Raw genomic sequence first — 22,019 nt, 5'->3', positions numbered from 1 at the left:
AGGTGAGCACATGAGATTTTTCTTTGTTCTCGTCTCCAGTGCTTCTGTGCTAAACAGTTTTTACATGTGAAAATGATAGCTTTCTGACTCATTTCTCAGAAGTTGATAGTATTACAAGCTATGCCTAAGCAAGCATCTAGAGCCATTTGGAAGCTCCAGAAACCCTATCATTTCATGCCCTGGGAACACACAGACGAGTAATTAGACAAAAATAGCTGTTCCAGGTCTGCACAGCACCTTGCTGACCACTCTCACAGAGATGGTTTATCAGCCATAGTAAAATTTCCAAAAAAAGGGGGTCTGCAGCAAAGGCTTGTGCAAGCAGAGCGTCTCTGTGAGCTGTGGGATGTGCCCTTTCCCACAGCTCAATGGTAATGCCTATACCTCTGTACTTTCAGCGAGCAGCAGTGACCAAACATCACATTTCTGAAGCTTTAAACAACCTCTGCAGCTGGAAAACCTTTCTCATTTGATTGTGGTGCTCCTCTTTTCCTCTTTATTGATAGCTCTGTCCCATAACACGTATCCTGCATCAGTTGCGGTGACTCCACATGCTGAGTCCCAGTAGCTTTGCACCAAAAAATATGGTTTTATTCCGCCTGGGTCACTGGGTCATCTCTTTATTCTGTAAAATGTCAAGCATGCTGTAAGGCTGGGTTCAGATAATGTACAGAGAGAATGTGAGACATCAAGTCGCATGTTCAGCGCCGCGGCTAGGTAGAATAGTGTACAGGTCTCTCCTCTTGACGACTCTTGCTCTTGTCACTGGATTTATCAATTCTGTCATGTTCTGGTTTAAATGAAGTCCTCATGAGCATTCATCTTGTGCATGCAGAAATTCTGTAGCAGGTAGTGAAAATAGCACTGTGAGGAATAATATTTAAATCAGAATCAACATTTTTCCCAGGAGAGTCCCTAGCCTGGGAAATGCAGAGTGTCGGAGTGACTGGCAGGCTCAGCTCTGGCTGGCAGCAGTGATCGACAGCAGCGCTGCGTTAAAAAGGAAGGAGAAACGGCCGGGGACAAGCCATCAGTCCCTTATGCCTTCCTGCCCCTCCGGTGCACCCAATTCTTCTCCAATTCCCTGAGCTGGCTAAGGAAATAACTAATGAATTATGACGTGCCTGCAACAAGCTGGTTGGAACATGCCAACCTCAGCTAGGTTAGAACAATCTAGGTCAATTAAACACACTAATCTGGTATTAATTTAATGATAAAATGAGCTAATATGCCACTTGTCCTCTGCTCAGAGTAATAACCACCCATTTATTAGTTCAGTGGTTCTCTTTTACTCCATAAACAGTTAAATACCTTTTAGCCTATTACAACACATCATCAAGTTTTATTTTTTCTCCCGGATTTCTAACAGAAGCTCTCTGTGCATCAGGAAGCATCACATGGGATGCCAGGGAAGTTTTGCCTCCTCTGCCTGTGTACTCCGTGAATCTCATAAGTGCTCCTGCTCCTGGCCCCTGCCTGAATGGATCCTTTCACATTGCCCCTTGGCAGCTCCCCAAGGTTTTTGGGGGGTGATACGCTGGGTTGGTACTCAGGGGGGAAAGACTGGGGTGACATGCTGGGGTGATATGCTGGCTCCCCTCCTCCTGCATGCCCCAGTATCTGCACAGACAGTGCTTGAGCCAGCACAGCTGCAGAGTCCTCTGAGTAATATTGCTGTTTGGTAAAAGTTAACTCCATGGGTGTCAAAAGCTGATCACAAAGTAGACCTTTGTGTAGCGGGTGGATTTCCAGCTCTACATCTACATCTTGAGAGGGAAATTGCATTTGATGTGAAGATGTGCAGCCTGATCGTTCTGTTTTGGTGCTCCAGGAACTCAGGCTTGTGGAAACACACTGTCTGCCCTGCACATTTCACAAACAATTGCCAACTGATTTCCATTTTATATCCGAGGTGTGAAAGCAGTGGTTGTGCCAGTGAGGTTTAGCCCTGTAGGTAGCAGTTAGTAGAACTCTTGAACTCAAATACCTGGTGTAAGAGTGGGCAGGTGGGCTGAGCCCAAGGGCTGTCCTGTCCCCCCATGGGCCGCTGCCTACAGCAGGTGGTGGTGCTTCCCTGCTGCGTTCCCCCAGCCTCCCAGGGTCTCTGGTTGGGGAATTTCCACTGCCAAGCTTGGTGACACTTTCTTTTTTAAGAGTCAAGGATGTGGATTGTTACTTTGTTGTTGTTAATTTTTGGTTTTCTCTCAATTTGTCCAGTTACTTTTTAAGTTTTACCATTTCCTTTGCCTTGTCACGACCCTGTGGAAAGCAAGTATCTGCTGGGGTGAATGGTATGAACAAGAGCTAGAAGCAGCAGTCTGACAGTCTCAAGGTTTGGCAACAAAAACAAAGCCCGAAGAGACCACTTTAGGAAAGGATTTGAGACACAAGCCAATCTCCACTTATTGGGCAATGGGACAGAACTTTCTCCAGGGACATCCCATCTCTAAACAGACTTGAGCAGGGCTTTTTCTCTAAGAGGGCTGTCACGGAAGCCATGATAAGGGAGAGGACACTAGATTAGATGGACTGACACCCCATGTACAATGATAATTTTACTGTTCTGAGGTGTTTTTCTCACAACATGGTAAACTAATAATGTAGGACCTCGGCATTTAAAATTCACTGAACATTACATACATCTCCTGCATCTTTCTATTTTAAGTTGCTCGTGTATATGGCTCCTAAAAAATAAGCTTTTCAACTAAGTCTGCCTTGTAAACCACTGCATATTCTCTGAATTAAGTCGTCATAGTCTTTGGATCACACAAAGAAGAGAAAAAGATTAGAAGTGCCATCTTAAAACTGAAATGCTCATACAGCTCAATTACAATGTACTTTGTATTCAAGCCATGTTCACAATCAGTACATGCTTTACTGCCAAATAAGGAGAGAAAGCAGGCTTCCTTTTATAGAGTGAAGTTTTCTTTTAGTTATGCCAAAGTCATTAAAAAGTGCATCGCTCTGATTTTCGTTTAGTGGCTTCAGAAAAGGGAACAGACGTGGAAATGGCTCCTTAACTCAGCTGGAGAAGCATTATTTCCTTAGAGAGTTAGATGTATGAAGTGAGATTGCGTACAATGGCTGGAGTCGGTGCGTAGCACTTAGTGGGCAACATTTTCTCCTCTTTTCAGTGTCCTAGGCTATTAAAGCCAAAGAACAACCGAGTAGTTCTGTAAGCTGTACCAATTTGGAACACCCTGAAGATTTGTTATTTTTTTGGCAGGAACAGCACCTGGCTGATGCATTATAAAATATAAAGACAGTCAAATGTGACATCTTCGATGACAGGCAAGAAATTAAAAAAAAAAAAAAAAACTTGCCACAGCAGTCATTTGGGAGCAGTGTAAGCATGCTGGAAAGGTTGGATGCTGTTAAATCTTAGCAGAATCTGGAGCTCAGAGGCAGAATACAAACAGCTAAGGGAAAGGCCATTAAAAGTGTGGTTTGAATCTGGGTTCTTTTCTTATGTTCTTTGATCTCCTCAGTAATGCTGTTCTTCCCAGTTGTGTTGTCTTCTTTCTGGCTGCTGGTTTCCAGATACTTTTGGAGTTGCTGTGCTGAACTGTTCAGCTTTTAGTAAGGAGCATCGTGAGTCCAGCCCGGTTCTCAGAGGTTAGAGACCTTAACTCCTGAAGGGCCAGACCATGTTCCCCAAATCTTCACCTCTTTCATTCTGGTTCTGCTATGCCTGTTTGTTTCACCACCCTTTAGGACATGCCTGTTTTCCATTCTGGCATACACTGTTCCTTGGCCTTCTGTACAGAGGGTTAATCGTGGTCTGGTGGTCAGTTAGGAAATGTGTCCCACAGTAAATGCTATTGTGCATTGCTGTGTTGATGAACCACCCTGTAAGTACTCAAACACTAGGAAAAAATTGATTTATTATCCTTACTGTCAGAATATTTTAACCACTTAGCTCCCAGCAGAGCTTACCTTCCTGTTCATGCAAAGTATTTGGTGGTTCATTTGGCCTAAATTTTGCTCTCCTGTGCTTTTTTTTTCGTTATTTTTTTTTTCCTAACACTTAAGTATTCTGAAGTGCACTGACTAGAAAGATCTATTTTTGCTTGTAAGTAGTTCAACCCAACAGTTGCGTGTGAACTGTAGGGACTGAAATAGCAACATGCATCTTCTATGCAAAAAGACCGCACATAAAAATTTTAGATGTTACAGCTAACTTTCATGTGTTCCCTCTTGCTTTATGGAAAGTGTTAGGAGTGCCATAAAGCCTTTACTGCTTCAGCTTGATGATTTGCCTCCTTGTAGGACATTTTTTTCCTGCTCTGTTTTTGGAAACAATGCTAAGCGGCCAATGCAAAGGAAAACAAAAAATAGGTTAAAGATGGTAGGAAGATGCAGTAAAAGCAGCCATATGTCTTGACGTGTGGGGAAAATGGATTGTTCTACTTGAATTTATTAGTCTTGGTAGAGTATTCAAGTAAGACCATCCACCAGTTCAGGAAGGTGCAGTAAGTGAGAAGGTTTGAAGTAGCAATAACTTACGTAGTGGGGTGGGAAGGATGTGAAAATTGAGGTACCAGTAAATTAATCAGAAATCTGATTGCTATCTGAGAGCGTTCAGCTTCAGAATTCATTTTCAGTCATGTAAGTAATAACATTTTTGTCCTTTCCTCCAAGATCCTGAAACGTTTTATAAAATAATTATAGCAGGGAGCATCCTTTTAAGTTTGCCAGATATTGATGGTCCTGTTTTACCCGCTGGTAAACAGAGATTAATAGCCTGATTTGGCAGCTTGAAAATCCATGTAGAAGCAACTCACACTTACTTGCCCCCATCACTTGGACAGTTCAAATCCCCATTTCCTTTTTGTTCTTTAATCATGTAGTAGCAGAACTGTGTGCCGTAGCTGCTCCAGCAGCAGCATCTCATGGACAAGATGACTTCAAGCTCAGCTGCTCCGTCCCAGCAGTGTTCCCAGGTGGGGACTGCTCGGTTGTGTGGGTGTTGGGAAGAGGAGGTGAGGGGAGAAGAAATCATCTGGGGAAGACATTTATTGGTGACAAACAGATGGCAAAATGTCAGCTTTCGTATCATTCAGTGTGTCTGTGGTGAATTTATGCTGTATCTCTGCATGCTATTATTTGCAGTTTTCTCCCTGTTTTGCTTATTTTATATTAAAAAAAGAAAAGAAAAAAACAACTTGAGTTGTGAACTCTCAGATTATGAGAGTACGCCATTACTATTTTGTCCTTGTAAAACCCATTCCCATGTTTCTTAAAAGATCCTGGAGTGAGGAGTGGTGGAAATGCAGAGGCAACTCTTTGAAGGTCCCTCTTGAGCAATGTACTCACAGGGGACTTATGAGACTGTTGTCAAAACAAGGCAATGCCTACAGGAGTCATTACTGCAAAAATAATCTCTGCAAGTTTCCTACACTAAAAACAGTTGTAGATTTTATTTTTGGAACACTTGAAGAGTTTGCTCCCTGACCCTCAACATTAAAACATTAAGAAGCATTAATTTTTTTTAAGACTTTCTCTGAAGGAGAGTTTTCCAGCAGATGGAAATTTGGATTTTCAAAACCAGTGCAAGTTAACTCTTAGGAAAGGGTGGATGAGAAGACGGTATCGTGAGGAATGTCTTCTAAACGTCACGTGGAGATGTGATGTGATTGAAGCATTGACTGGGTAGGCTGAGGAAATTGCATATGAAAGAAACAGAAACCATTTATGTAGAGTATGAGGACTCTATTACAAAGCTTGAAAAATCCAATTATGTCCTTACAGATACGGAATAATGGCCAGATAAAATGTGTATCCATCACCTTTCAGCAGCACCTCTTGTAGAATGCCCTAAACGTGATATGTTTGGTTTCTATAAAGATGTCCTTGCTTGAGAAGGATCACATGTAACAGAATATTTCAACGTAGACTTGAAGCTTGAAAGAGCAATTCAAAATACTGTACTATTTTTGCTACACTGTACAAAATCAAAATCTCATATTGTCCAGCATTTGTGGTATCAGACCTGCTGTCTGAACACAGATGGTTTACTTGCACCCTGAGTTGAAAACTGCTTAAACATATATTGGAAACCACAGTGGTAATGCAGATTGTCAGAAAATTCTTCTGATATAGCTGTTTGATCTCATAATTTCTTGCAGCCCAGCTCCTAGGTTCCCAAAGAACTGGCAGGGAGTAATGTCACTAACTGCATCTCGTAGCGCTGCCTTCTTTTCCTTGGCTGTGTCACCTCTGTTCTCTGCTCTGAACTGGACCCCGGTCCTCCCAAAGTCTGTGCTGGTGCTGCTCCACACAGTGCAGTGCTCGTGCTGTAGGACACAGAGAGACAAATGACTGATAGTGATGGTATTAAGAAAAGCAATATTTCCCCTATGTGCCTAGTCAACTTCTGAGCATTGAGCACTGTGGGCAAAACTACCAAAAGCATTTCGGTTTGTGTGCTTGCTTACAGGTTTGGCTTATGCATGTGAAATAAGTCCAGTCTTACTAAAGCAAATCCAGTCTTTATAATTTTGTTTATGTATGTTTGTGTAGTGGCATTAAAGCTTAAGGGATTGTTAGGGTACTATTGTGTTCATAATATTTTCTTCAGAGTGAGAGAATTAAAGAAAGATAAGAAGTAATTCTGCTTTTCACCTCGTAACATTTGTATTCAGGATGCCGCAATTTAAGCACACTGGAGAGTGGGTTATGTGTTTTATTTCCCCTGCTCTTTTCTTCCATCTATTTTTTCTATACCAAGAGTTTTTTCCTACCCTTCTCAAACAGCAGGCATTCTGAATTATGTACTTCCTGCACACCCAATTGCCAGTTGTACCAGGAGGAATTATTCCTAATCTTGACAGACAAATTAGGTACTACTGCTTTTTAACATTATTCCCCTTTTTGGTTCAACTCCATTTTGGGAGGTGGGGGGTTAGCCCTGGAGGTATTGAGCACAACCAAAAGAGTGAAACATGCTGCAAGACCACATTTTTAGGAAAGCAGATGCTTCTCTGGCACTGTGTGGACACTGTGCTTAAATACCCAGCTGTTAATTATTTCAGATTTTTTGAGTACTGTGTAACCCTTTGTGGAACAGTTACTCATGGAAATGGGGTGAACTCAGGGTTGTGTCTCAGTTGGCTGGAATTTCTTCATGTCTGCAATGGAGACCAGGATCTCTGGGCAGGGAATGAGACTGCTCTGTGCAGATTTGGATTTTATGAACTTGCTTATTACAAAGAAATATTCAGTGATTGGTTTATGGAGATATATTGTAGCCTAGAGATTGCTCACAAATTGTTTGTTGCAAGCGTTGCCCCCAGGACTGTCAAATTACTGTTCTGTGCTTTCTACCTGGTCACCTCAATTGCAAGTTACTGTTTTATGCTCCCTGACGGATTGGCTCCACTAAGAGTTTCCAAGGAGGCTGTGCAAACACTGACAGCAAGCAGTCACTCGTGAACGTATAGCCATAGAAATATTTACTTGACTTTTCCCACCAAATATATCTGACGTCTTCAAATGTTTGTCTAAAGGGAGTTGAAAGAGGAGTAGATACGGTCAGAGCAACGTGCAGAGTTTGTCCACAGACATGAACAAGAATTCTGTCATGGTATGAGTTGAGCTTCAAGCACTGCAGGTCCTTCCTTGCTTGGACATTGACTTCAGACCTGTGATGAATAGTTTTGCTGATGTATTGGTAGCTTTTGTTCATAGTTCTTATTCTAGTGCAGAGAGTAATGATAGTGAGGTCTCGGTAGGTACACCTGGTGAACAGCAAAACCTTGGCAGGAAGTTTTCTAGGCAAGAGGCCAGAAACAAGAAACATACAGGAAGAACCTTTTTGACTTAATAGCATATCCTTTCTAGACCAAAACCTTTGCTGATAAGGAAGGTGTTGCAACCTGATTGCTTCTGGTGCTTAAGCAAGTGTTACTCATTCATAGACTTTGGAAAATAAAAAGCAGCAGGACTCTTAAGATCTTACAGTGTGAGCATCCAGTAGTGGGAGTCTCAGTGTCGCTGCAGCACGCAGTATCACTTGGAGAAAACTCTTCAAAAGGGCGATAGTTGATAGCGATATCTTTGCTGATAGTAGGTAACTGCGGCAGTATTTATTAGCAGTGAAACATACTGCAAGAGCTGAGCTGTGTGTTTATATTCGTGTTATAGGAGTGTGTGTTAAATGCCTTACAAATGCACCATGTGTTATACAATCCTAGAGTCTCATCTGAAATGAATTTATAAATATTTAAATAGACAGCAAAATAAGAGGAGTTTCCTAAGATACATTGCCATCGTGAGCTGTCTGGACAGTTAACAAGCTATACTCAGGGTAACAGACCATGGGCTGCAAAAAGTGCTTTTTTTGTTTGTTTGTTTTGTGTTGTTGTTGTTTTTTAAACTAAAAATATTTATCTGGAATCTTGTAAATCCTGAGACCGTTAGGGCAGAAACAACACCGCTCAGATCCGTAGCTGCCTGGCTGGTGAACTCACTGCATGCTGGCAAGATGCAGTGATGTTACGCTTTGCTTGCTGGTTACTTGAAAGTGCAATGCGACCTCACAGTTAGAGGCTTTTGATGCAGAGTTAATAAAATTAAAAGAATAACATGTCTTAGATGGAGCATTCTGTGGTCTTAATGTAAAATAAAATTCTTTTTCTTAACCCTGGTTTTATTTTAATTTTAGTTTCTCCTGGTTGACTCTCTTTTGATATCATCATTATTTTCCTCCTGTTGTTTGCCTTAGATCAGGAGAAAGGTCAAGTGTCTTCATCTGATGGCAATCTCCATTGCATTTGGCTAACCATATGTTGATACAATTATATGTCATTGCCCTGGCAAGTACAATTACAGTTGTCAGAGGTATGCCAGTATTACCTGAAATTCAGGATTTCAGAAAGCATCAGAAGTTGTCCACGTTGACTAAGATTAATGACATGCTATTGCTAATACTATTGTGTTCTTTTTTTTAACGTTAATTCAGGAGTTTTCCCTGCTAGGTGTCCTACAAAACCTAAGAAAGAGATAAGGGGAAAATCACCATCTTTGCATTTCATTGCTCTTTCTGAAGCTTGGCATGCCTTCATAAAAAGTAGTTTCAGTATTATGTTGAGCATAACAAGAAACTAATGAAATACAGCATTAGACTAGAAACAAAGGAGGTCATGTGGTCATGCTTTTGACCTCCATCTGCTCACCTTTCTTCTCAGAGATGGCTGCTGCAAGCATTGTTGGATGGCTAGTCAAGGATCTTTATGAACTGTTTGTAGTGTTTGAGGGGTTTTGATTTCTTGACAGAGCTTACACAGCATACAGATAGCACCTTTTGCTTTCCCTCAGGTAATATCCAGTATGCTTAGAGTAAGTTCTTGCTTCCCTGAGTGCCAAAATTGCTATTGCCAGAGCAGCTAGTAACACTGATCATCCAAGAAGAGAGTCTGGAGAAAAAAGAATGCCTCATCCACCTCTTCCATTTGGGTATGCAGTTCAGCTCTGCGTGCCAGCAGTACAGCCTAGGCTCGCTAGGACAACCTGCTGCATCCTCAGGCAGGACCATTCAGCTTCTGGCAGATCTAAAATACACCAGGTCCCGTTGGTTCCCAAGAAACATAAATGGGTAACAAGCAAGTGCCCAATAGAGAGCTTCACAGATAAATCGAAACCATTTGCTATGCTAGCATGTTACACTGTTTAGGTCTAATAACCGTGTGTGAAGCAGGCCAAGGAACAGTGAGCCTTCTGAGAAGTGCTGCTTCCTATTTGGATACTGCTACTTAGAGCCTGATGTGATGTTCCTAGGAAGGCTTCAAGAAGCATTAGCAAAAGAGTTGCAGTTTGCAGGTCCCCAGAGGTATTGCTGCTCGTCAGTTGGGCTGTGCTGGCTTGCTGGAGGAGAAATGGTTGGAAAGTGCATTTAGTTTTCTTCCAAGAACCTTGTTGTACAGAATTTGGGGACTGAGATTTATTGTGAAAAATCTTGTGCTCACAGGGATTGTCTTTCTTCACTCTGTATGCCAAGATTTGCTTGTCCTAGCCATTAACCCAAAAAATCATAGAACTGTGTGCAAGAAATGTATGCAAAAAAGGAGCCTGTTGACTATTTTGGAAAACATGAAGCTGTGAGAGACTAGACATCCTGCTTTGAAAGTGGCCATACTCTTCCATTGCCAATTTCGGACAGTAAAGCTGAAGTTGTATAACTGAGCTTTTGGGGATCGTGTAATGTAGGCTGAGGTAGTTTGTATGTTGAGGGTTTTTGAAATGGTCAGGAGTTCTTGTAGTTTGGGGGGTTCTGTTCCAATCAGAAAACCTTCTGTTTGAAAATGAGAATACGGGATGATAGCAGCTGGAAGAAATGACTTCATGGAAAAAAACTTTGAGTTCCTGTTTCAATATGGTCAATAAAATTCCATTATTTTCTTAAAATAATTAAGTCAAATGAGCACTTAGTTTTGAAGGAAATAAATAAATGACCAAACTTTCAGGCATATTAATATTTGATTTGGAGATAACTGCATAAATATTGAATTTGAAGATTACATTCCAGAGCACTGCATTAAAATTGCAAGACTTTTCTATTATCCTTTATAATGGAACATGAAATTAGAAACTTGTTCATGGAAAGAAAAATTCTGCTGCTCACGTCTGCACATTCTCGGCACTGTTGTGTTAACAGAGGAGCTATTCTTCTCATACTGTGAGAAGAGGGACAGAGCTATCAGCAGGACATAGACCCTGAAGTCATTTGTGGTCCTTTTGAAAATTAATACGCACTGTTTTATAACTTCTTCTCGGTTCTTTGATTGGTATGGAATGAAACTTTAGGGAGTCAGCATACAAGGTGGGCAGATGCTCCTGTTCCCAGACGTAGCAGTCCAGAAAGGTTTGGTGTTCCTTAGCTTTTGCTTCATTTCTCCTTCCTTGGGCTGCACATGTTTAAGGACCATTTAAATGTTTTCTTGACTTCCTAACCCTAAAACATTTCTGAGAAGCCCAGTACCACAGCTGGTGTAGCTCAGTATTGTTCGGGCAAGGCAGCGTGCTGCCCCAGCAGCAGTGGCTCCAAGGGCAGGTGCTGGGGGGCTGCTTCTTCTGCCAGTGCAGCGTGGGGCAGGGTGAAGCTGGTCTCACACCATCTGTGCGCAGCCCAGAAGGAAATAAACTTCTTATGCTGTGCTTTTCTCAGTAGGTTCTGCAGCTTCTGTTAGCCAGCAGTCTTAAATCCGGTGAGACCTGCGGTCTTGGCCCATTAGCTTGTGCATGTTCGTTACTACAAACAGCCTGGTTAGCTGGCGTTTCTTACTCCTCGGAACACGTGGGATGTATTCAGTACAGCAACTTGCTGTTATTAATGCACTCAGTCCCCATGCGTAAATGTGTGCTAATTCATGGCTGTCCTGCTTCCCTTTTGGGGAAATTATTCTGAAAATGGAATAACAAATAGAAACCTGTATCAGACGGTCCCCAAGCATGTGTGGGCATCTAGTCCAACGTGTTTGCAAACACAGATTGATTTCCCAACTCTTTATTCTTGTTATATTGGTCTCAAATAATTCATTTCCATAACACTACAGTTCTGCAGTTGCTCCTCGTATTCATGGTTCAGCAGTAAACAAAATATTCCCTATAGACTTGAAAATGGAGCGAACATACTCATTCTACAGCAAAGAGCAATGCAATTGTATTTCTTCCTAATTAACTATACCCCAGTAGAAGAATTCATGGAATAATAACATAGAAGGTAATTGGTCATTTTGCCTTCCTGTAGAGTTTGCTGTTTTTTAAAAATTACACGTTTATTTTGAGGCAGAAGCCTATCACACAGGTTGGGTTTCGTTCCTTTTTACATTATGGAGGTTTTCCGGTGTAAAGAGTTAATGAACATTACAGATTTTCACACCGCAGGGCTCTGTAATTTGCACAGTTTTGTCTTAAAACAACAGAAGGTGTAAATGACATTTAAAAGCATTCTGTTGATCTTTGCCCCTACAACTGAATGTATAAATTATTAATCATTTATTAAACCTCTCTGTGTTATTTGTGAGTAGAGCAGACATATAAACAAGTGACCTCTCTATCCTTTTATTGTTTGAGAAAGTAGCTTCTTTATTTATAGAGCTGGTGCTGATAACAAAACACAAATTAACTTCTAATGGCTGGTTTTGTACTCCCTCAGATTTATTCGAAAACAGGGGCTGGATCGGCTTTTTCTGGAGTGCGATACACACATGTGGCGCCTGGGGGACCGGAAGATCCCAGAGGGAATCGCTGTCGATGGAGGGTCGGACTGGTTTCTTCTCAACAGAAAGTTTGTGGAGTACGTGACTTTTTCCAACGATGATCTTGTAACAAAGATGAAGAGGTTTTATTCTTACACATTGCTGCCTGCTGAGGTATGTGAATTCAGAGCAATCCTTCTGTTTTCAAAACTGCAACTTTTGTGCTTGTCCCAGAGATCACAGAATCCTAGAATCATAATGGTTGGAAAAGCCCCCCAAGATCACCTGGTTCAGCCATCCCCCTACCACCAACATCACCCACTAGGCCATGTCCCCAAGCACCACGTCCAACCTTTCCTTGAACACCCCCAGGGACAGTGACTCCACCACCTCCCTGGGCAACCCATCCCTGTGCCTGACCGCTCTTTATGAGAGGAAATGTCTCCTCATTTCCAACCTAAACATCCCCTGGCACACCTTGAGGCCGTTCCCTCTGGTCCTATCACTGATTACCCATGAGAAGAGGCCAACCCCCAGCTCCCCACACCTTCCTTTCAGGTAGTTGCAGAGAGCAATGAGGTCTCCCCTGAACCTCCTCTTCTCCAGACCAACCCCCCCAGCTCCCTCAGCCCCTCCTCACAGGACTTGTGCTCCAGGACCTTTTCCAGCTTCTGGACATGTTCCAAGGCCTCCATGTCCTCCTTGTAGTGAGGGGCCCAAAGCTGAACACAGCACTCGAGGTGCAGCCTCGCCAGAGCCAAGTACAGGGGGACAAGCACCTCAGTGGTCCCTCTCAAGCCCCTCTTAAGCCGTAAGCCCCTCTTAAACTCAGCTGAGTAAAGGCTGCGCTTCACACTAAGGGCCGGGCCCTGACCCGTGTGTGGAAATCAGAGGATTTTGCCTGATTTCAGTGGGCTTGGAATCATCCTGCTGTTGGTGATGAAAATTTGACTCTCGTGATGAGTAAGCCCTTTAGAGTTAGAACTACTTCTGCAGTTGTTCAGTCGATTTCTTTGTTAGTGGGACATCTTTCCAACGAGTGGCTTTGTTTTATACTTTTGAGCCTATTAATCAATTACTGAACAACCAAAAATCCGGCTGCCATTTACTTGCGAATTGTTCCTCTGCAAAGCCTTTGAAGGCTATTAGACCTGGTGAATTGTCTTCATAAGTAGCTTTCCTATTACCCATCCCTTTCATGTAAGAATAAGAATTCTACCAACAGAGGTTTATTGTTCTGTTCAAAACTCAGCTAGAAGGCATCATCACAAGCCATTTAGATCACTCAGGAATTGTTTGGCTACATGTGGTGCAGACAGGAGCGCACACCAGGATGGGTTTTTGTCTGGCATGCAGCAGTTTGTCAGGGAGACGTGGTTTTTCCTAACAGAGCCTGGAGCCCTGCAGGCTGTGCTACACCTGCCCGGCAGGTACAGCGCTGCCCTGGCGTGTCAAGCTCTGCTCCCAGGGTACGTAGCATGCAGCCATCCCAACGAGACCCTGTGACTGCCTTTAAAATGACAGCTTTCACCCTTGCTAGCAGCCCCTGAACATTCTGAGGGATTGATGAGACCAATCTTGCAAATTTAGGCTTATTAGCTTGCAGTGGAGTGCAGCGATTGTCATCTTATGATAGGAGTTTATTATTCCACACACACGTTGAATAATCTTGCTTTAATCCCATTTCTGTTAAAAATCACCTTTTCTCTCAACTCCGATAACCTTTTCATCCATTATCTAGGAAAAATTTCTGTATCATTATGAAAGGACACAGGGCAATGGGTAATTGGGTAGGGTTTTTTTTTCTTCTTCCTCTCGCTTGAATGAGAATGGATGCCTTTATGGGTTTTAACCACACAGTTCAAGCATAAAATCCGTATTCACTGAGCTGTCATTTAACATTAAAAAGGGTAGGGGGATTATTTGGGGGCCAGCCATGCTAGTGTTTTGCTGGTTATTTATAGATCTTGCTATTACTGATTTTAAAGAGAAGTCACTGCTCCTAAAATTATCTCTTGCAGAGCTAAATTTGATCTTATTCCATAGCTTCTCTCTACAAGATTTTCTTTGCAAGATACATGGCTAGCTTCTTAAAATCACCCTGCCTTCACTGACCTGTTAACCTGCTATATCAGTCCCCATTACTCATGATTTATGTAATAGCTGATACTATGGAGATATAATTAGGATAGCCCAATAGGAATTCCTTCGTGCCTTGAGTCAGCAAATAAAGACTTATGATTTCAGCTGTAATTGCAGGAGGCAGAATGTCCTTCTGATGCCTGGGGTGAACTGTGTATTTCAGTACAAGGCCATTCAACTAGCAGTGGTTTCAGAGTGCTGGAAGATGCATAGACCCACACAGGAGCTGAGACCATTTTGCGTAGTTACCAGGGTGGTGGCTGTGGTTTGAGAATTGTCTTCGGAAACAACTTGAGATTTATCATCAATACATTGCTCAGGAAAATAGTCCTAAATCTGTTAGACCATTAGGACTAAGTTACAAAGAGAAAAAATGGGAGTTTCTAAGAACTGCTCTTACAGCTGAAATAAAAGTAAAGTAATTGCTAGCACTGATGCCTTTCCTGGAGCCCTTTGGATCCTGATGCCCAAAGCTGGTCATTTCAGAAGTATGATTATTCTGTGCTATGTTATTGTGGAATGGCCTCAACTGTATGTTATTACAGTTTGAGGGTGTCTGTGTGTAGTGTGCTGGGATTTTTCAGGCTCAATAGAATGTGTATGTGTGGAGTGCTCTTCGTACATGGCAAAATGGTAGAGCTCAGTAATTCTCGCGTTCTGAGAGAAAGTAAGTCACCTGCATTAGCTTCAGGCCCATAGGAAAGAAAGTCCAAAGGCGTGAATGCACTGATCTGATCTGTTTTCTTGCAGTCCTTCTTTCACACTGTTCTGGAAAATAGCCCATACTGTGACTCCATGGTGGACAACAATCTGCGTATCACAAACTGGAATCGTAAACTTGGCTGCAAGTGTCAGTACAAGCACATCGTTGACTGGTGTGGCTGTTCACCTAATGACTTCAAACCAGCAGACTTCCACAGATTCCAGGTAACTGAACTGTTCTCTTCTCTGGTACCCACAAAGTAGGTTTTCCACCTCTGCCAGGGTGTGGAGAGCAATCCAGCTACTTGGCTGCAGCAGGTTGTAGGAAGGGAAGCTTCCACCCCATCGAGCAAGGTGGAGAAAGAGTTGTGAGGATGCTCTCATCTTCACTTTAGGAGAATGACAAATCTGTTCTTCTGTATTTTAACCCTTGACTGCTGTGTGGCAAGGTCCCAAGTGGGCAGGCTCTTTGGACTGGTGGATCTGGCATTGGTGGATCTGCTGTGCTAGAAAGGAGGGAAGTTTGACACACCTCATACTGCAGCGGTTTGGTTTGGTTTTTGAAGTTCCAGCTCAGGTGCTTTTGTGATTTTATGAATGTCATGGCTTTCATTATGTAGAAGTGTTTTTTTTTGTCTTTGGAATAAGGCTTAAAAATGAGTGCCTGCTAGTCAACCAGGCTTGGCAGGACTGCCTCAAAAAGTTTAATCAGTTCCTTTGTGATACGATTTCCTCAAGACAGACATGAGAGCAAATCCTTGTGCTCAGGGGAGCAGTGGCTCTCCAGACTGTATCTGGCCTGTGTATCCTCTGTTAAGAATGAATGACTGCTTGTTTCAAGGTCACCAGATCTGCAGTTCTGTCCTTACAGCTCCTTGAGGTTCCCTGCATAAAGCATATTTGTTCAGGCTTTGTGTGGGATGGGGAATGTGTTACCCTACAGCACAAAAATGATGACTGCTTCAAAACAGAGACCATTTCTTTATTGTACTGTGCTGCCTACCAGACACGAGTGAAGTCAGTGACACGGGCGCTCACAAAAAGAGCAAATGAGATGTGATCTAAGAGAGGCTCTGCTGTCCCAGACTCTGATCCCAGGAAAATCTCCAACACACAATAAATGGCAAGTCTTAAAATGCTCCTGCAAGTCTGCAAAGGCTGACCTGCTCTGAGCTGGGAAAACAAGCCACAACAACATTTCAGAAAACAATCGGGCAAGCTGAGCAGCAAGGGAAAGATCAGCATTAGAATAGATGTAAAGGCAACTTCTGACACTTGCCCGATAAGAGAGCCCCTCAGATGAACACACCGCACCAGAGGGCTTGCCAGCAGTTCCCACAGAGGCACAAAGCAAGCTGCAGAGGAGGAGATCAGAGAGCCCACAGTGTGTGCCGCCTCAGAGTAAAAACGAACATCCTCAAAAGAATTTTCAACCGTCTCAGGCACTTTTGAACTCCTTGGCATCTCAGAACCCATGCCCAAACACTAGCAAGGCAAAACAAAGCACTTTGAAAAGCTGATGGGTTCTGAGTAGTGTATAAACCAGTAGTGTACCTGCAATTGTGTCAAGTGCAGACCAAAAATCTCTATGGGATCGGTCAGAAGCTGAGAAGCCTCAGCCGCAGGTGGCCTCTCTCCCAGAATCCTGTTACCACCATAGCAACAAATCCATAGAGGCAAAATGCTGCTCTGCCTCTTCTGAGCCCCGTGCCCACAGGATGCTTTGCTGCCTGCCTGCCTAATGACATGTTCCAGTGCCGCAGGGTCTCCAGGCTGACACAGAGAGAGCCTTCCCCATCCCTCCTGCATGTGGAAAGCCTTCCAGAGCAAGGCAGCGGGAGGTGGCTCCTGGCACAATGTGGTTAGCACCTGCAGAGAAAAAGTAATGTTGTCTTCTGCCATGACAGTTATCTTAAATTTCTTGCACAGATTTTTTTTTTTCAAAATTATACTGGTTCCTGCTAACCAGGTATTTGGGAATAATAGAGCTGCTGTCTCACAGTCTTGATATCCAGACGTTTGTGTTGCTTCCCTAAAAGCTAGCCATCAGACCTGGCTGAGGCAGGTGCCGGAGAAGGGCTGGAGAAGGCTCTTGAATTAAGGGTAGTGTCTGGCTTAGAGAATTCGTTCTGAGGAGAGAAACAAGGCATTCATGCACTAAGATAAATAAAATGAGCATTGCTTCAAGTGACTTTTTTTTCCTGCAAATATGCAAAAATGGACATCAGGGAAAGAACCCAAGCTGTGCAGTAATGCTGGTATCTCTGTGGGCTATGAGGATAACTGCTTTTGAAACCAGATGTGAAAGAAATTTGTGTCTGTGTCACTAGTCAGGTGAAAGCACCATATTTCGTCTTGAGTTACAGCAGCCATTTTTATTGTATTTACACCAATACACGAAGCAAGACCAGGCCATGGGCTAAGAACTGGCACACAGAAATCCACACTGTTTAAATGTTAGCATTCTCTGTGGCATATTTTTGACCCATGCCAACTAGCGATGCCTGAGCATGGCTCAGGAGAAAGGGCCAGGGATTGTTCCCTACAGCCAGCGCAGGTAAATGAGGCCTCTCTGTCCATAGGGAACAGTCCAAGCTGTATGGATGCAAGCTGCATCACACCACTTGTCCTCAAGAGCAGAGGATGAGCCCTGCCCTGTTTTATTCACCAGCATTAGCTCTGTCTAACCTCCTACAGCTTTGTTTTCACTGAGACATGTTCGCACATTGCATTAGCTATTCTGCTGTAAATAGTCTCTTCCCTGTGAGAGTATGTGCCTGCAGAGTAGTTTGTAAAGTGATTGAGGAATTGTGACTGAGTTTTAAAAGTTCACCTTACCTTAATGCGAGTTGACTTCCAGGGTTATCCTAGGCATTATTTCAAAACAACTGACCCACTTGAACCATTTAATTGGATGACGCAAATGATGGAGTTGTGTGTTATTTGTTCTGTCTGTCATCAGACAGAAGGGATAAAATGCATCATAAGAGATAGATATGAAAAATGTTGAATTTCTGATGTTTTAAATGGCTACTTGTCATACTCAATTCATTTTTCTTCCAAAAATGTTTTTCAAACCAATAAACAATGTACAGTGCTCTAAAATCCCATGTCCAAGTAACAAAGGATCCTTTCCTATCAGAAGAGTAACAGTGCAACCCATGATTTTCCTTAAACTGCCCGTTTTATTTAACACGATTTTTACCATATCCTACATATTAGCAACAGCCGTAACATCTAATTTGCCTTCATTTTCATGTCCTAAAATGATTTAGCATTTTCCCCTCATTTGAATGCAGTACTGCCTGAAAAATCAGGAAGATAAGGTTGTCTGCAATGACAATATATCGAGGAGAGCTACAGAGACTGCTGTAATCACCCCGTTCAGTTGGGGTTTCACACAACAGCAGTATGTTCTCTCAAAACCTCAGCGTCGTCTCCCCTAAGCCTCACTGATGGAGAACTTCCCAGTAAGGGCACCTGAAGCCTACTGGCTGGTATGAAGACCTCTGCTGGGCTTCTCTGTTGGTCTGATCTGATTCAGCATCCTTGGTGGGCATTGTGAGCCTTATTCCTGTTTGCAAAGGAATTTATTCTGAAAGGGTGACGCTTAGCCCAGGGCAGAGCATTTGTGTAGGGCCAGCCTACATGGAGGCGTCGGGCTGGCTGCACGCACGTAGGCCTCACATCATGGCCGCCTGTTCTCCACAGGAGAGGCTTGCAGGGAGGGCAGGGCTCTGCATTTCTGCAGCAGAGCAGAACCATTTTCACCAAGGAATTGCATAGTCTGTATCTGAATCTCACCATGGTCACTGTTTAAGTCACCTTTGGCTGTGGGGAAGTTCTCTTCATGCCCTCAGCTCCAACCTATTGCTTAGGACAGTGTCGTGACTGAAAATGGGAGCTCACTCTGGTGTCTTTTCCTTTTGTATCCCCACAGCAGACTGCCAGGCCGACTTTCTTTGCCCGCAAATTTGAAGCTGTGGTCAATCAGGAGATAATTGGCCAGCTGGACTATTACCTGTATGGCAACTACCCGTCTGGCACCCCTGGCCTCCGGTCGTACTGGGAGAACGTGTACGACGAGCCCGATGGCGTGCACACCCTCAGCGACGTCGCGCTCACCATGTACCACGCATTCTCCCGCCTGGGCCTGCGGAGAGCAGAGACTTCATTTCACACTGCTGGAGACAACAGCTGCCGGTTAGTTTGGGTCATTCTGTCTTTTTTCTGGGTGTTTCTGAGGAGGCAGGCTGGACTGCAGGATGCTGGAGGAGGTTCATCCACTTGGATGTCCTGGCTCAGAGCGCAACAAGCAGGGCCAGGCAGCTGCAAGAGTAAAGCGCTTATTTCCAGGAGTATTTATGCCTGTAATAAACTGTTGGTTAGTCAGGGCTGACGTTATGTGACCTGTTTTCTGCACTTTTAAGGAGCTCCTTTGCAGCCTGATGAAGACTGACAGAATCCAGTTGGGTGCTGCTGCCCCCACTGCTGCGTTTTCTTTATTAATTTCAGTGAGTGTATTATACCCACAGCTCCTAAACCCTCCGTGTGATTGCAGCAGAGGTCATGTTCACCTCTATTATGCTTACGAAAAGCACAGGACAGGATTTCAGAATTAATCTAAACCAGGCTGGTTAATGGCCCTTGCGTGTTTGCTCCCCTGGGTGCACAGAGAACTACTTGCTCAAGCTGGGTTTGCTGCTTGCTTCCTGCAGCTGTCTGTGCCAAAAATCTTGCAACAGGTGGGATCCATTAACATCAAATAAATAAAGTGTATGTATATATAAATATATACATATATATAGCAAATAAAGGCCCTTACTGGAGGAGAAAAAAAAAAAAAACTTATGTGAAAAATGAATTTAAAATATGTAAGTCTAGCAAATAAGAGTTCAGTATAAAACGGTTTTGAAGGAAGAATTCCTGGTTTTAGACTTCAACAGAAAAGACTCACCTCATGGTGGATGCTTGCTGCCTGCAAACACATCTGAAGCTGTTTAGATTTAAAGCTGAGAGGGTTCTTCTTTTAAAGTCTTACATTACAGTCTCTTAATTCCTTCTTCAGAGCGTATTTTTGGGACCCTGCCTTTTGTAATCTTAATGGAAAACACATACAGCCTAAGTCAGCAAGCATGGAAGAGAGTCCTTGTGTTTTGACAGATAGAGTTGGCCCCTCTTGTGTTCTTTAAGGAACTGAATGCGCCGTGACCTTCTTACCTAGTCATGGAAGTGCTGAGCAATGTCCTATTTAGAAAGATGTGGCACTAAGTGGTCCAGATTCCTATTACAGCCTTGCCAGTAAAGGTTACCAGTGCAAAGCAATAAATGATCAATAACAATTAGATATAAATAATCACTAGTAGCCTGACTTCCTTACATGAAATAAAGGCAGACCAAAAGAAGTCCTGGGGTCATTTGTCCTGCAGAGTGAAGGCAGCAGCGAGGATGAGAGCTATGTATAACCAGCACTGAAATAATTTAACAATTACTTCTGTGCTTATTCCTTTTGGTGGTGTTCCGATGATGATTTATATCAATAATCATTTTCATTTCTGGGGAGCTTTTCACTGCACAGGAACTCAAGGTGCTTTTCAAGCTTGCTCAGATTATATATAGGGAAGTCGCATCATCCCCCACTGACTGCAGCTGTCTCCAGGATAAAGCGAAGCTCCTTTACAGTGGGCTGCAGCCTCACAAAACAGTGCAAGGAACAACTGCAAGCAGTGATAGCTAGCGGAGGCTTCATTTTCATACCTACCTAAGCCCCCTCAAAGCATCAATGTCCAGTTTAAATCACAGAAAAATGGGTAACCCTCAGGTTTATGATTCACATCTTTTCTCTCTGGATACTCTGTTGTCTTTCCACGTGTGCATATATGCACTTACTCCTGCCCTCCCGTAATTTTGCATGTCTCTAAAGCAGTAACAGCAGGAATATATTTGGGCTGAGCACCTTGACAATATTCCCTGTGCTGTTAGGGCCCGCAGCAGCAGGAAGTTAGCTGATATTGCAGTCACAACCCCAGCTCATTTCACACTGCTGCAGGCACTGCGAGGAAAGCCTCGACCGCTTCACATCACATTTGGAGTCAATCCCATGCTGCCTCCCACAGCTGCCCAGGAGACTTCTGTAAGAGAAGCTGCCTTGCACACTTTTCTAACAAGGGCTAGCTCACAGCGTCAAAAAGATGTGCCCCCTGCAGACTGCTCTGGTACCAAATTAGATTGCATATCAGCATCTTCAGTGGAAGCAATGCTAATGTGCGATTGAGATTTAATTTATTTCTCTCCATCTCTAGATGTTTTTACTCACTGCTGCCAAGAGACAATTTACTCAGACTATTTCAAGAATATTGTAAATATTTGCTGCTGCGCATATATAAAACAGGAGGCCTTAGTGCTCTGCACAGAAGTCAGATTGTTGCTGATATTGGCTGCATAGCTTTGCTGTGCTCTTCCTCAGTCCTTCAGTGCTGCCCCGTTTGTACCCCGTCTTGTTATCTTTATTTCTTAGGCTCTAGAGACTTCCTTCTGGGTGTTGCTGGTGTCTGGTAATGGGAAGTCATTCTTGGTTAGCTCTCTTCCTGCTAGTGTCTTGGGCTATAATAACTAGCATAAGGGGTCAGTCTTAGCTGACTTGACTGGGAAGGTTTGATACTGGTTGGTTCTAAATGTGTTGGAAGCACACCTGATTGACAATTAACGTCAGGGCTGTGAGTAGCAAATTACTCGATTTCAGAGCCATGAACATATTTTAAGTTGTTTTTTCATCCATATGTGCACACATACATCATCGCAATTCTTTCTAAGATTACAGCAGACAATTGACCACAAGTTTTAATTATTTGAGTCAATGACTACATGGTCTCTAAAATCCAAACCATAAGAGAAGGCTCCCAAGTATTCCAATTAGAGGTTTTTCCTTTGTGTTTGACCTTTTTTCTCCCATTTCTTTTTAATTATGAGAAAGTAAAA

General features: G+C 43.1%; 1 protein-coding gene across 2 annotated transcripts in view; it reads left to right on the top strand.

The window, feature by feature from the left end:
• XYLT1 (xylosyltransferase 1) overlaps positions 1-22,019 on the top strand; it is a 183,701-nt gene that overhangs the window by 145,869 nt on the left and 15,813 nt on the right. For both annotated transcript variants that reach the window (XM_084536741.1, XM_084536742.1), the window contains exons 6-8: positions 12,155-12,371; positions 15,090-15,266; positions 18,982-19,244. In XM_084536741.1, coding sequence (XP_084392867.1) covers positions 12,155-12,371; positions 15,090-15,266; positions 18,982-19,244 — 657 coding nt within the window. The remainder of the gene's footprint in view (positions 1-12,154; positions 12,372-15,089; positions 15,267-18,981; positions 19,245-22,019) is intronic.

The sequence above is a fragment of the Aythya ferina genome, assembly GCF_964211825.1.
Source record: "Aythya ferina genome assembly, chromosome: 15".
Taxonomy (NCBI): Eukaryota; Metazoa; Chordata; class Aves; order Anseriformes; family Anatidae; genus Aythya; species Aythya ferina.
The sequence above is the reverse complement of the archived record's forward strand: the minus strand, read 5'-3'. Positions and strand labels throughout refer to the sequence as shown.